At 45.6% G+C, this 16,308-nt stretch overlaps 1 protein-coding gene across 2 annotated transcripts in view; it reads left to right on the forward strand.

The window, feature by feature from the left end:
- The window catches only part of YLPM1 (YLP motif containing 1), a 127,498-nt gene that overhangs the window by 90,798 nt on the left and 20,392 nt on the right, over positions 1–16,308 (forward strand). For both annotated transcript variants that reach the window (XM_053697190.1, XM_053697191.1), the window contains exons 15-18: positions 1,617–1,700; positions 1,774–1,857; positions 2,063–2,146; positions 2,590–2,641. In XM_053697190.1, coding sequence (XP_053553165.1) covers positions 1,617–1,700; positions 1,774–1,857; positions 2,063–2,146; positions 2,590–2,641 — 304 coding nt within the window. The remainder of the gene's footprint in view (positions 1–1,616; positions 1,701–1,773; positions 1,858–2,062; positions 2,147–2,589; positions 2,642–16,308) is intronic.

A 16,308-nucleotide genomic window follows, 5' to 3' on the forward strand; every position in this document is an offset into this window, starting at 1 on the left:
GGCTTCCACATGGGCCTTCAAGAACGAGGCTTCTGTTGATCAGATATGTAGGGCAGCGACTTGGTCTTCACTGCACACTTTTACCAAATTTTACAAGTTTGATACTTTTGCTTCTTCTGAGGCTATTTTTGGGAGAAAGGTTTTGCAAGCCGTGGTGCCTTCCATTTAGGTGACCTGATTTGCTCCCTCCCTTCATCCGTGTCCTAAAGCTTTGGTATTGGTTCCCACAAGTAAGGATGACGCCGTGGACCGGACACACCTATGTTGGAGAAAACAGAATTTATGTTTACCTGATAAATTACTTTCTCCAACGGTGTGTCCGGTCCACGGCCCGCCCTGGTTTTTTTTTTAATCAGGTCTGATAATTTATTTTCTTTAACTACAGTCACCACGGTACCATATGGTTTCTCCTATGCAAATATTCCTCCTTAACGTCGGTCGAATGACTGGGGTAGGCGGAGCCTAGGAGGGATCATGTGACCAGCTTTGCTGGGCTCTTTGCCATTTCCTGTTGGGGAAGAGAATATCCCACAAGTAAGGATGACGCCGTGGACCGGACACACCGTTGGAGAAAGTAATTTATCAGGTAAACATAAATTCTGTTTTTTTGTTCAGTGCTCTGGACAGCACTTTTTTATTGGTGGATTAATTTATCCACCAATCAGCAAGAACAACCTAGATTGTTTGCCAAAAATGGGCAAAAAAATCTAAACTTACATTCTTGCATTTCAAATAAAGATACCAAGAGAATGAAGAAAATTTTATAATAGGAGTAAATTAGAAAGTTGCTTAAAATTTCATGCTCTATCTGAATCGTGAACGAAAAATGTTTTGGGTTCAGTGTCCCTTTATCTGCCGTATGTGCAAAAAAGTTTAATGCATAGAGCACAAGTCAATTCTGCTGCAAATATTGCATTATCTACTTCTTAGCAAACAAAAACAGTCAGTAGGACTATCCGAAGTCTCTGCCAATATATAAAAATCTTCACTGCATGCATGTTTGGTTATCCTAAAATGCAAATATTAGCCTATAACAACCGTTACCTTTCTGATTACAGTATTGTGCTAGCTTTCTGCTGGTACTATGTATACAACAGTATAACGGATGTAGCACAGCCTTTAGGTTACATGTATAAGCTGTATTGTGACATGTAAATATTGCCTAAATGACACAATATTATTATTTACGCTTGGTCCCATCCCATCTCCAAGCTGCCCTATTTTACAGATGCTAATATACAAGTATTCCTAAATCCAATCCTTTTTTGGCACCAGGATTTCTACCTGTTATTCACCTCTGACAGCTTGGTAAAGAGTTTAATTTCTGCAGGGACATTCCTAGACTAGACATGAGGACAGTGGACAGAATGTAACCTTTATTAGGTCACATATGATCAAATCCTTTAATTTTCTTTTCAGGAATGAGTAGTTTGCAGTTACTGGAGTGTGCAGTTGCACACCTCCGACAGATTTGTTAAATCCCTTAGCCTTATACAGGTGCTATGTATATTTAGTATCCTCATTCCTTTTTCTGCTGCATTAAGGGGTTTACGTGAAATGTTTTGTTGGACAGTGTGACTTGGCATCACACTCATTGTATCTTGTGCTTGTTACAGGTTTACCTGGCTGAGATGAGTGTTGATAGCCAGACGTGTGCTAAGCGTAATGTGCATGGGCGCAAAGTGAAGGAGATCAGTAAGGTGGGTGCAGTGTGTGTTGAGCTGTCATATTATGCTTATGTACTATGTACTTACAGCCGTTTTTCCCCCCTAGATGGCTGATCAGTGGGAGTCTGCACCACGCCACATGATGCGATTAGATGTACGATCATTGCTGCAGGATGCGGCCATTGAAGAAGTAAATGTTTCAGAAATATTCTGGTCTTGGGCTCTACAAACTTTACTCCTGGTTTTTTTTTTAATCTCCTTTGTCTTCTGCGAGTTGGATTTTGCCTGAATCGTCTGCATTGTCTTGTTCTGGGCTTTTTTACTGTAGCTGTTTTATCTTGTGGGGCAGTGGACCCTCATTTCCCAAGAGTGTTAATGATGTCCTCCTTCTGCAGGTGGAAATGGAAGATTCAGAGCCCAGTGCTGAGCCACCAAAGGACTTGAAGAATGACGCCCCTGAAGAAGAGGACAGTGAGCGGGTAGGAGAGGTGGCCCCTTGCAGGCAATGTTTGAGCTTTACTTGTAGAGCAAATTTTATGTCCATTATCAGGTGCACTTAGATCTAGAAACAATCCTTACCAATATGGTTTCATTTCTCAGATGACTTAAGTTTATGGCCAACCTTATTACATCTGCCCTGATCATACAAAGGAACACGAGTTTGATTATTTAATGGAGATGAAGATATTTTGCACATTGCCTTTATCACTCTGCGGCACTGATAAAATATGTTCACCCTTCCTGTAAGGACACAGAATGGATTGTTTTTTTTTTTAGATATTGATCCACTAATTTTAGGTTTCCAGCCTGCGTTTATAATTACCTCTATTTAGTTGTGTTAGGTGAATGTTGTGTGCTAAGTCCTGTATGAAGCTTGTCTGTGGCTCTCTGCTAACCCTTCCAGCCTCTCTCTGTGATCTAGGCAAGTCTTTCCAAAAGCAAGTGGGAGATGGACACGTCTGAAGGAAAGCTTGGTGAGTAGTAGATGTGTGTTCAGTCTCATTACTGCATTATAAATGTATCTTGATTCTTGTTGTGTGAGCTCAGATGTTTATTACTTGCAATTAACGGTAACTTTTCTAATCATTCAGTCAAGTACTTTGTCTGCCTGACCTTTACTGAAATACTAGTGATGCAAATGTATTTGTTTTTATTACTGAAAACTAATTGTAAGACCTGACAGTTGCAGCCGCTGAGTTATTTATTGTGATGTATGATGTGTACTCCACCACACACAAAAACACAACCTGCATTGGCTCCAGCTACCATGGCTGCCTGTATACTACGGCTTCTATTGAGGGATTGCAGTGTTAGTCTGCTCAAGAATAAAATAGTAGCCTGTTATTGCTATTATCCTCCACTATAATCTGATGACAAAAATAGCTGTAGTAATCCTTGTGACAATGTCTCTTGGGAGAAAATCTAAATGATATGAGGCGTTAGTTTGATTATGATACTCAAATGTCTAAAAGAAATAGAAATGAGTTTTCTTTTTAATGACACGATGAGTCCACTGATCATCTAATTATTATTGGGAATACCTCTCCTGCCCTGCAGGAGGCGGCAAAGAGCACCAAAGCAAAGCTGTTAAATATCACATCCCTTCCCTCCCAACCCAGTCATTCTCTTTGCCTACATTAAGTGCAAGGAGGTGGTAAATGTAGGTGTTAGAAAAAATTCTTCAATCTAGAGTTTTTTTATTTTTAAAGTAGTACAAGATTGTGCTGCTTTGTCCTGGGGTGTAGCCGTAGTCCAGTAGAGCAGTGGTGGCTTTAGAGCAATGGGAACTTGTGGGACATAATTCTCACAGCGCCTCCCATGTATTTCATGCTGCCCTAACTCCTAAAGCCTGAGTGAAATTACTCAGCCTTCTGTTTCTCCACAGGTCGATGTGAGGGAGGGGACCTCTTGAGCCTGGTGAGCTGCCTTGCTGTCAGGCAGATGTACGAGGTAAGTGCTAGCTTTATTATTTCTGGGGTCTACGCCCTGGCGGTACCTTGGGATTTTAGTTTTGCATACCTATTTCCCCCTGTTCGCTCTTCTTCCTCGAGTCATTGCTCGAATCAAGCAGGAGAGGGCGTCGTTGATCCTCATTGCACTGGCTTGGCCTCGCAGGATTTGGTATGCAGATCTGGTGGACATGTCATCTCTGCCACCTTGGAGACTTCCGTTGACGAAGGACCTTCTAATTCAAGGGCCCTTCCTTCACCCAAATCTAGTTTCTCTGAAGCTGACTATTGGTGTGAATCCAAGGGCTACTCCTGGAGTAGAGTTAGGATTCCTAGAATGTTGTCCTTTCTCCAAGAGGGTTTGGAGAAATGATTATCGACAAGTTCCCTAAAGGGTCAAATTTCTGCCTTATCTAGTTCTTCAAGGGACTCCGTTTGAGCCTATGCATTCCTTAGATATTAAGTCAACTGGGAGGCGGTCAGGCAGATTTCCTGAGCAGGCAGACCTTTCATCCGGGGGAGTGGGAACTCCATCCGGAAGTGTTTTCCAGTCTGATTCTCAAATGGGGTCAGCCAGAATTGGATCTGATATCTTGGAAAGTTTTATTTCTTGTTGCTATTTCTTCTGCTTGCAGAGTGTCGGAGCTCTCGGCATTGCAATATTTTTATTTTTCATTCAGATAAGGTTTTACGTACTAAATTAGGATTTCTTCCTAAGGTAGTTTCTGATCGGAACATTAGTCAGGAGATTGATGTTCCTTCTTTGTGTCCTAATCCTACTTCTCAGAAGGAAAGACTTCTGCACAATTTGGACGTGGTTCGTGCCTTAAAGTTTTACCTGCAGGCGACTAAGGAATTTCGTTAGTCTTCTGCTTTGTTTGTGGTTTTGTCAGGAAAACGTAAGGGACAGAAAGCTACGGCTACTTCTTTCTTTTTGGCTGAAGAGTATCATACGTTTTGCCTATGAAACTGCGGGACAGCAGCCTCCAGAGAGAGTTACGGCTCATTCCACGAGGGCTGTTGCTTCCTCATGGGCATTCAAAAATGAAGCTTCAGTGGAACAGATTTGCAAGGCTGCTACATGGTCTCTGTAACGGTATCAACCGGATACCAAGGGTTAACACCAGGGAACAATGTCCTGCATAGGGAATCAGCAATTCACAACCCAGCCAGTTTTCAGGTTTTAAACAGAATGACTTTTATTAAGGCTCATATGCCCAGTATTTATGCAGGTCTGACCCCCCCAGAAGGGGGGTTGAAAGAATGTTGTACATTGAATGGAGGGAACACGCCCTTTTACATGATACAATAGAATACCTTGCTCAAGCTGATAACAATTTAAACACAGACACACACTTGTCTTTCCTTATCATCTAGGGTCTGCTCTCTGAGGTTGATTAAACAATGGACTGTGTATCAATAACATTAATGACAGTGCACAATAGCTGAACACAGTTAACTCTTTCAGTGCTGACAGAAGGGTCTGTCACATCTACATAGCACAATATACAGCCTATAGACAACCTTTCTTATGTTATAGTCCAGAAGTGGCTAGGTTTGCCACAATGCTCCCCCAGAACCAAGCCGGCATACACAGTCTGATCCCAACGGATCGGCTTGGGGATGTCCGGGGCAACAACTTTCGGCTCAAGTAGGCTACGGGGTGTTCTCCGCCATCTGCTCCAACTTGGCTCAGTACTGCCCCCACCCCAAACATGGAAGCGTCTCTTCCCGGAGGGACTGGGCTTGGGTAGTCACAGGGTTAACATCAGCGGGATCCATGGGAGCATAGGCAGAAACAAGGGGGGCCAAGTCATTTCCAAGGAGAACATCAGCAGGTAAGTCCTTCTTGACCCCCACATTCACAAGTCTAGCGCCCACTCCCCAATCCAAATGTACCCTGGCAACAGGTAGGCGGAACACAGTGCCCCCTGCTACCCTCACAGCCACAGTGTCTCCAGTGTGCTGTTTCTCAGGCACCAAGTTCTCTTGAAGCAAGGTCATGGTAGCACCAGTATCCCGTAGACAACTGACCTCCTTCCCATTCACTTTAACCCGTTGCCGGTTATTCCGGTGGGCAGCTTGCACGGGGTCTGCTTCATGTAGGCTGCCCCAGCATTCTGGCGCCTCTACGTAGCGGGCCACAGGCCGAGGATTATGTGGGATTCCGCCAGCGGGTCTTCTCCAGGACTGTGCTTGATTCGCTGCGTTTAGGGGACACTCTGGTCTTTTGTGCCCTAGTTGCTTACATCCAAAGCACCGAATAGGTTGTGAGTAGCCCCGCGAATTGAACCGGGCTCTCTGAGGGTAGTTCGTGGCCGGAGGCCGTGTGGTATAGCGGTGCGCCGGGGGTTGGTAACTGGCAGCTGCTGGGGTGACTGGGGGTCTGTACTCCACTCTAGCAGTGGGCAATCGGTATACTGCTCCCCCTGCCCCTCGTACTGCCACGGATCCGCCAGTGGGTGCTGTATCCGGCACCAAATGGGGAGCTATCAGGGTTAAAGTAGCTCCCGAATCCCGAAGTCCCTGGACCGACATCACCTCATGCAGAATTCCCAGGGGTTCCTCGGCTTGGGTGCTCAACACCTCATGAGCGGCTGGCTCCGTTTGGTAATGGTGAGCAGCCGCCCTTGGGGCCAGGTTCTGTCTGACCTGGTTCCAAGCTTGTCTGCTCCGATTTTGGGTGCACTCACGTGCCATATGTCCCCACTGCTTGCAGGTGTGGCATTGTATATTAGCCCGTCCGTTGTTAGGCTGTAGTCCATGGTGCCTCCTGGCATCAAAATGCTGGTCTGCTAATCTGGCTGCTTCGGTTAAGGTGAGGGGTTTTCGATCTCTCACCCATTCTTGGGCTTCTGGGGACAAGCCGTTAAAGAATTGCTCCAACAGCATCAGTTGTCGCAATTCTTCCATGGTGGTAGCTTGGCTGGCCTGTATCCACCCCTGAGATGCTTGATCCAGCTTGTGGGCCCACTCTGCATGGGAATCTCTTTCTGGCTTGCGCAGGCCTCTAAACTTGCGCCGGTATGCCTCTGAGGTAATGGCATATCTTTCCAAGATCGCTCTCTTCACTTTAGCGTAATCCTTGCTGTCCTCCCTGGGTACAGCGCGATACGCTTCCGCTGCCCTACCGGCTAGCTTGCCTGCTAGCACCGGCACCCATACGGACTGCTCCAAATCATGTAACTCGCACAGTCTCTCAAAATCCTGTAAATACCCATCAATCTCATCCTTCTCCTCACAAAACATTTTAAATGCATGGTATGGGATTTTGGGTCTTACTGGGTTGCTGAGTGCGTCCAAAATGGATTCTGCTCGGGAGGATGCATTCCGCGGACTGTGTGCCATCACGTACTCCTGCACATCTGCCATTACCACGGATAGCATATCCCGTGGTACAGGTTGGGGTAAAAATTCCAGCCTGGTCCTCATTTCCCTCTGGTATAGGGTCTCCTCCATGGCTGCTGGAGGCGTAGCGCTGCGAGCTCTGTCTCCCTCCATCAGCTCAGCAATTAATATAGCCTTGGGTTTGCTGCTGCCTATCTTTCCCCTGGCTTCTAGCAGTTCCTTTTACGTTTGTCTCTTTAGCTTAGAATAATCCATCTCCATTCACTTCGGTCCCTGGTACTCCTTCCATCTTAGTCAGTATTGTAGTAATCCCCCTCTTCCTGAGGTTACTGGCTTGTGTAGTTGCTCTTCTGGGCGATAAGGTTCATTCCGTCGCTTGCCACCAATTGTAACGGTACCAACCGGATACCAAGGGTTAACACCAGGGAACAATGTCCTGCATAGGGAATCAGCAATTCACAACCCAGCCAGTTTTCAGGTTTTAAACAGAATGACTTTTATTAAGGCTCATATGCCCAGTATTTATGCAGGTCTGACCCCCCCCAGAAGGGGGGTTGAAAGAATGTTGTACATTAGATGGAGGGAACACGCCCTTTTACATGATACAATAGAATACCTTGCTCAAGCTGATAACAATTTAAACACAGACACACACTTGTCTTTCCTTATCATCTAGGGTCTGCTCTCTGAGGTTGATTAAACAATGGACTGTGTATCAATAACATTAATGACAGTGCACAATAGCTGAACACAGTTAACTCTTTCAGTGCTGACAGAAGGGTCTGTCACATCTACATAGCACAATATACAGCCTATAGACAACCTTTCTTATGTTATAGTCCAGAAGTGGCTAGGTTTGCCACAGTCTCCTCTCTTCACACTTTTTCAAAGTTCTATAAATTTGACACTTTTGCCTCGGCTGAGGCCGCTTTTGGGAGAAAGGTTCTTCATGCAGTGGTGCCTTCCGTTTAGGTTCCTGTCTTGTCCCTCCCTTATCTGTGTACTCTAGCTTGGGTATTGATTCCCAATAGTAATTAGATGATCCGTGGACTCATCGTGTCATTAAAAATAAAATAAAATTTATGCTTACCTGATTTTATTTATTTTTTGACACGATGAGTCCACGCCCCGCCCTGTTCTTGTAGACAGGTTGTTAGTATGTTATAAACCTCAGACACACTTGCACCTTGTTACTTCCTTTCTCTCCTTTACTTTGGTCGAATGACTGGGTTAGGAGGGAAGGGAGGGGATATTTAACAGCTTTGCTGTGGTGCTCTTTGTCGCCTCCTGCAGGGCAGGAGAGGTATTCCCAATAGTAATTAGATGATCTGTGGACTCATCGTGTCAAAGAAATACATTCATCAGGTAAGCATAAATTTTCTTTTCCAAACCGACCCTTCTGATAGGAAAGTCAAAATAAAACCTGCACGAGAGAGAGAGAGCAATTTTAAGACACTTTTAAATTCACTATTTTCTAATGTACTTTGTTCTGTGGTATCCTTTGTTGAAAAATATGTACGTATCTTCCACTAGTGGAAGTTAGCTGTTGATTGGTGGCTATACACATTTGTATCTTGTGACTGGCTAACTAGATGTGCTCTGCTAGCTCCCAGTAGTGCTTTGTTGCTCCTACTGCAAAGGATACCAAGATAATTAAGCACATTTGATATTAGCAGTAATATGGGAAGTTGTTTGTCCCTTTTAATGCAGTCTTTTAGTTTTTCTCATTGCGTGTTCTATTTGTTTATAGCGCTGCGGAATCTATTGGCGCTCTACAAATAACTGATATTAGGTTGCTAGAACGCTTCACCATTGTGCAGTACTTCATGGTTAATATGATCTATTGTAGTGCTTGAAACCTCTATACTTATGGGACAATGTATTAAGATGCATTCACATCTTCTGAGAACTTGAGGCTGAACTTAAAGAACGAGTCTGCAACCACAAGTTTGTTTCTGCTTATTATCCTTGATGGCATTGATAAATCCCCTAAATCTCGTTTGTTTCCGGTGATTGACAGGCCCTGTTCTCACGCAATTGGTTTCCCAAAAGCAGGGGGGCAGGGTTAAACACCAGCGCTCTTCTTCAGTCTTTAATTTTGTTAAAGGGACACTGTACCCAAAATTTTTCTTTCGTGATTCAGATTGAGCATGAAATTTTAAGCAAATTACTAATTTACTCCTATTATCAAATTTTCATTCTCTTGGTATCTTTATTTGAAATGCAAGAATGTAAGTTTAGATGCCGGCCCATTTTTGGTGAACAACCTGGGTTGTCCTTGCTGATTGGTGGATAAATTCATCCACCAATAAAAGTGCTGTCCAGAGTACTGAAACAAAAAAAGCTTAGATGCCTTCTTTTTCAAATAATGATAGCAAAAGAACGAAGAAAAATTGATACTAGGAGTAAATAAGAAAGTTGCTTAAAATTGCTTGCTCTTTCTGAATTACAAAAGAAAAATTTTGGGTTCAGTGTCCCTTTAAGTGGCAATTGCAAGTGGACAGTTTCTCTGCAGCTGGATACTTTTTCCTGTTAGACATGCTAGTGTTTTATATATTTACCACTGTTTAGTTCAGTGTGCAGGGCTACCACTGATGTGCTGTGTTGTGCAGGGCCACCACTGGTTTGCTGTGTTGTGCAGGGCCACCACTGGTTTGCTGTGTCGTGCAGGGCCACCACTGGTTTGCTGTGTCGTGCAGAGCCACCACTGATGTGCTGTGTCGTGCAGAGCCACCACTGATGTGCTGTGTCGTGCAGAGCCACCACTGATGTGCTGTGTCGTGCAGAGCCACCACTGATGTGCTGTGTCGTGCAGAGCCACCACTGATGTGCTGTGTCGTGCAGAGCCACCACTGATGTGCTGTGTCGTGCAGAGCCACCACTGATGTGCTGTGTCGTGCAGAGCCACCACTGATGTGCTGTGTCGTGCAGAGCCACCACTGATGTGCTGTGTCGTGCAGAGCCACCACTGATGTGCTGTGTCGTGCAGAGCCACCACTGATGTGCTGTGTCGTGCAGAGCCACCACTGATGTGCTGTGTCGTGCAGAGCCACCACTGATGTGCTGTGTCGTGCAGAGCCACCACTGATGTGCTGTGTCGTGCAGAGCCACCACTGATGTGCTGTGTCGTGCAGAGCCACCACTGATGTGCTGTGTCGTGCAGAGCCACCACTGATGTGCTGTGTCGTGCAGAGCCACCACTGATGTGCTGTGTCGTGCAGAGCCACCACTGATGTGCTGTGTCGTGCAGAGCCACCACTGATGTGCTGTGTCGTGCAGAGCCACCACTGATGTGCTGTGTCGTGCAGAGCCACCACTGATGTGCTGTGTCGTGCAGAGCCACCACTGATGTGCTGTGTCGTGCAGAGCCACCACTGATGTGCTGTGTCGTGCAGAGCCACCACTGATGTGCTGTGTCGTGCAGAGCCACCACTGATGTGCTGTGTCGTGCAGAGCCACCACTGATGTGCTGTGTCGTGCAGAGCCACCACTGATGTGCTGTGTCGTGCAGAGCCACCACTGATGTGCTGTGTCGTGCAGAGCCACCACTGATGTGCTGTGTCGTGCAGAGCCACCACTGATGTGCTGTGTCGTGCAGAGCCACCACTGATGTGCTGTGTCGTGCAGAGCCACCACTGATGTGCTGTGTCGTGCAGAGCCACCACTGATGTGCTGTGTCGTGCAGAGCCACCACTGATGTGCTGTGTCGTGCAGAGCCACCACTGATGTGCTGTGTCGTGCAGAGCCACCACTGATGTGCTGTGTCGTGCAGAGCCACCACTGATGTGTCGTGCAGAGCCACCACTGATGTGTCGTGCAGAGCCACCACTGATGTGTCGTGCAGAGCCACCACTGATGTGTCGTGCAGAGCCACCACTGATGTGTCGTGCAGAGCCACCACTGATGTGTCGTGCAGAGCCACCACTGATGTGTCGTGCAGAGCCACCACTGATGTGTCGTGCAGAGCCACCACTGATGTGTCGTGCAGAGCCACCACTGATGTGTCGTGCAGAGCCACCACTGATGTGTCGTGCAGAGCCACCACTGATGTGTCGTGCAGAGCCACCACTGATGTGTCGTGCAGAGCCACCACTGATGTGTCGTGCAGAGCCACCACTGATGTGTCGTGCAGAGCCACCACTGATGTGTCGTGCAGAGCCACCACTGATGTGTCGTGCAGAGCCACCACTGATGTGTCGTGCAGAGCCACCACTGATGTGTCGTGCAGAGCCACCACTGATGTGTCGTGCAGAGCCACCACTGATGTGTCGTGCAGAGCCACCACTGATGTGCTGTGTCGTGCAGAGCCACCACTGATGTGCTGTGTCGTGCAGAGCCACCACTGATGTGCTGTGTCGTGCAGGGCCACCACTGATGTGCTGTGTCGTGCAGGGCCACCACTGATGTGCTGTGTCGTGCAGAGCCACCACTGATGTGCTGTGTCGTGCAGAACCACCACTGATGTGCTGTGTCGTGCAGGGCCACCACTGATGTGCTGTGTTGTGCAGGGCCACCACTGATGTGCTGTGTTGTGCAGGGCCACCACTGATGTGTTGTGCAGAGCCACCACTGATGTGCTGTGCAGAGCCACCACTGATGTGCTGTGCAGAGCCACCACTGATGTGCTGTGCAGAGCCACCACTGATGTGTTGTGCAGAGCCACCACTGATGTGTCGTGCAGAGCCACCACTGATGTGTCGTGCAGAGCCACCACTGATGTGTCGTGCAGAGCCACCACTAATGTGCTGTGCAGAGCCGCAGAGCCACCACTGATGTGCTGTGCAGAGCCACCACTGATGTGCTGTGCAGAGCCACCACTGATGTGTCGTGCAGAGCCACCACTGATGTGCTGTGTCGTGCAGAGCCACCACTGATGTGCTGTGTCGTGCAGAGCCACCACTGATGTGCTGTGTCGTGCAGAGCCACCACTGATGTGCTGTGTCGTGCAGAGCCACCACTGATGTGCTGTGTCGTGCAGAGCCACCACTGATGTGCTGTGTCGTGCAGAGCCACCACTGATGTGCTGTGTTGTGCAGGGCCACTACTGATGTGCTGTGTTATGCAGGGCCACCACTGATGTGCTGTGTCGTGCAGAGCCACCACTGATGTGCTGTGTCGTGCAGAGCCACCACTGATGTGCTGTGTCGTGCAGAGCCACCACTGATGTGCTGTGTCGTGCAGAGCCACCACTGATGTGCTGTGTCGTGCAGAGCCACCACTGATGTGCTGTGTCGTGCAGAGCCACCACTGATGTGCTGTGTCGTGCAGAGCCACCACTGATGTGCTGTGTCGTGCAGAGCCACCACTGATGTGCTGTGTCGTGCAGAGCCACCACTGATGTGCTGTGTCGTGCAGAGCCACCACTGATGTGCTGTGTCGTGCAGGGCCACCACTGATGTGCTGTGTTGTGCAGAGCCACCACTGATGTGCTGTGTTGTGCAGAGCCACCACTGATGTGCTGTGCAGAGCCACCACTGATGTGCTGTGCAGAGCCACCACTGATGTGCTGTGCAGAGCCACCACTGATGTGTCGTGCAGAGCCACCACTGATGTGTCGTGCAGAGCCACCACTGATGTGCTGTGCAGAGCCGCAGAGCCACCACTGATGTGCTGTGCAGAGCCACCACTTATGTGTCGTGCAGAGCCACCACTGATGTGCTGTGTCGTGCAGAGCCACAACGTTGGTACAATGTCATGCAGGAATTGACCATTATAGCTATTATAGTTATTATAAATCCTAGGTGGGAATTAGAAACGCTTGCTTTTCATATAATTCACCTCTAAGCGGAGTATGTTTTTAACAATTGTATTGCTCTGATGCTGCCTTTTTTCATCAAAGGGACATTGTCATCTTTGCTCAAGCAAACATATTAAGAGTAGCCCAAATGGCGTGCAATAAATATAAGCAGGCAGGAAGCGTTGACTTTCCAATACCTAATCAGAGTGAATGTGTACTTACATGGATCATAATGCATTGTTGTCCGAGCACAGTTCACCAATTGTAGGGTGCACATACCCCTTCATGTCTGCTGTAGGCTCTAACTGTCTGTCATTTCTTGTCAATTGTTGCCATTATAGCAAGTGACAACTAGTACCAAGCCCAAGTCAGATCCTGCCGCTGTAAGCGCTATATGTTAAAAAGGCAAATGATATGTGATACAGCAGTCACAGCATCTGTACATAAATACAGATTAACCTGTGCTCATCCAACTTAGATATTCAGTAAGGAATAGGTACAAATCTGACAAAGTAGCCACTGTGCATAAACATCACACTATGTGGTCAATTTATCAAAGGCTTCGCAAGCCTTTCGACCCCCTACGACTGTAGGTTATCACAAGAGAAACCTGCAGTCCGTATTTAACAAGTGGCTCTTATCAGACCACTGCTTTCCTAACTTTTCGCCACCTCTAAGGTGGCGAATTTCAATCTCCCTGGCCTTGTCTGACCAGGGAGATTGACAGCTCCTGCCCGCGTGTGATTGGCTGTGCGAGGGCACGGGGCGGGATTGCACGCAATCGCAAAATAGTTCTTGTGTGCAATGCTCATTTCTGCCAAGGGAATTCAGCCCGCCAGAGGCGAGCTGCGGCAGACGGGCGTATATATGTCCGCCGCAGCTTGATAAATCGACCACTATAACTCCTCCTCAATAAACACTTTATACTTTAATGCAAGTAATGTTTAATAAACATAAGCTGGTAATAGTTTTGTGTTTAATGGGTTTCTGAGAAACTGGTAGTTTAATACTTTTTAATTGACAACTAAAATGCACACAGAAGAATTTTCTATAAACACGGGAGAGAGCTGACCAAGCGCAGTGTGGGCACCAAGGTGACAGTTTGGGTACATGGAGACAAACTATGGCTTCTGTGATGACCTTAAAGGGACATGAAATTCACATTTTTTTTCTTTCATTATTCAGATAGAGAATACAATTTGCTTTTTTAAAGGGATATCTCGATAGGTAGCGTGCACCTGCCTGGAGAACTACATTACAGGAAATAGTGCTCAGGCTAATGTGTAACATTGCAAATGTTCTTCATTCCCTTGATATCCTTTGCTAAAGGAGCAGCAACACACTACTGAGAGCTAGCTGAGCACATCTAGTTAGCCTACCCCATGAGACAAATGTGTGCAGACTCCAATCACCAGCTAGCTCCCACTAGTGTAGAATATGTACATATTCTTTTTCTACAATGGATACTAAGTACCTTTAGTGAATTTAAAAGTGTCTTAAGATAACATGCTCTATCTGAATCGTGCAAGTTTCATTTTGATTTTTTTAACTGTGTTCCTGGTGTGCAGGACATTGTGTCAGATTTTATGTCTGGCATTGGGGCAGGGCTGGTGGGATCATGTGTGCGTGCATATGGCGCAGGATCATGTGTGCGTGCATACCCCATGTGACCGATGGCATCTGACATCACGGTTGACGCTCGCTGTGATTACCAGTCCGATGCAGCGGTTATGGATAAACGTGTATTCCAAATTCAACAGTTATACTGTGATTCCTCCTTAGAGAATCCTGCCCTTAGTGCAATTTGCATGCAGGAAAAAAGGAGAAAGTCTGTATAAAATCAAAGCAGGATAAAAAGTTAACCCGGGTTAAAAATCCAATATCTGAGACTTGAAAGAAATTATTGTGATTAACACAACATATGCCACTACTTTTGACGTGTGATGGTTAACCCAACAGATGCGTCGAAATTAGTGGCATATGTTGTGTTAATCTCAATATTTTCATTTAAGTCTCAGATATTGGACTTTAAGCCAGGGTTAACTTTTTATCCTGCTTTGATTTTATTCTCCTTTTTTCCTGCGTGCAAATTGCACTAAGGGCAGGATTCTCTAAGGAGGAATCGCAGTATAACTGTAGACCATAACCGCTGCACCAGACTGGTAATCACAGCGAGTGTCACCTGTGACGTCAGACGCCAGAGGAGCAACACGGTTACAAATTTCCTCCTGCTACTTCACTTCTCAACGGCTTGTACAGGTATCGAATGTTACACAAAAGCTGTGCAAGTATTATATGATTACATCTTTGAGAGGCATTTCAATGTATTAAGGATCATTAACTTCTGTCATTTACTACTTGTGCCAGGGCAGAATCGTTCGGAGCCACATGTCGATAGACTGTGTTAATTGCTAAACCTTTTAAACGGATGGCCAGTAGTTGTTTTAAGACCTTCAGATATAGGTGGTAACAAATAATTGTATCAGATGTCCATTTGCAGATTTGATTTGCATAGTTTGTCATCCAGTAAAGGAACAAAACATAATTGACTCGATAAGGAAAGTAAATTATTTTTTGTCAGTTCATTTATTATTTCTGTGATTTTTATATTTTATTTATCAAATGTATATTTAGGTAGGTTGCTTCTTTTGTGTTATGAGACCTGTATGAAGTTATTTTATGAAGTGCATCAACCTTGTGCGGTTTGTAAAATAAAAGTTAATGCTTATTTTGTACGATAAGTTATACAGCAGACTGTTATCCGGAAATCAAGTAACCGGGAACATAAATGTGCTCTATAACAAACAAACAGTCCGGATATTGTAGATAGACCAATAGACAGGCACAGTAATGAATGTCTCAGGACTCTTTTCTGCTGCACTAACCCTTGTATGTATTTAAATATCAAGTTAATACAGCGTTTATAGTAAAACCTGGGTTATAGAACTAGTTAGGCAACCAGAAATACAGGAATCTACCAATCCCCATGGATGCCGGTTAATTGAGAGTTTACTGTACACTGTTTCTTTAGTCTACTTTCAAATTAATAGAGCATAGAAATGTACAATTTAAATAGTTACTACACAAAACCAACTGCACCAGATGCGAAAGTATTAATAGTTCAGTAATTGCTCAGTTATGATCTCCTAAAACAATGAAAACATTTTACTTTTATCAGATTTCTATAATATATATTAGTGTAGCTTTGTATGAAATGTAGAATATAGTGATAAAGAGCGCTAGGTGCTGATGTCATGACGATACTTAGCGTGCAGCCGCATGCACTTTTGTCACGGTTATTTTGGGAGGTGAACAGACCGCAAATATCACTCTGGCAGAGTAGAAAGTGATGGCCTAAAACGCGTTGCTTCGACATTCACAATAAGGAAAAAGCAATCATCTAAAACTGTATAACTGTAGCCATATATGTAATTAGCGAGTAACATATTTAACAACTTTTAATTTAAAAATGTTAACCCTTATAACAACCAAACATCTCTATAAAACTAAACAGTAGAATATCAATAAATGCCTAAATAGACTAATCAAAAGCACTTAATTTGTATTTCTCATAAGTAATAGTTTTGTTTCTGACAAATTTCAGTTA

This window comes from Bombina bombina, chromosome 1 (genome assembly GCF_027579735.1).
Source record: "Bombina bombina isolate aBomBom1 chromosome 1, aBomBom1.pri, whole genome shotgun sequence".
NCBI classification, from domain to species: domain Eukaryota; kingdom Metazoa; phylum Chordata; class Amphibia; order Anura; family Bombinatoridae; genus Bombina; species Bombina bombina.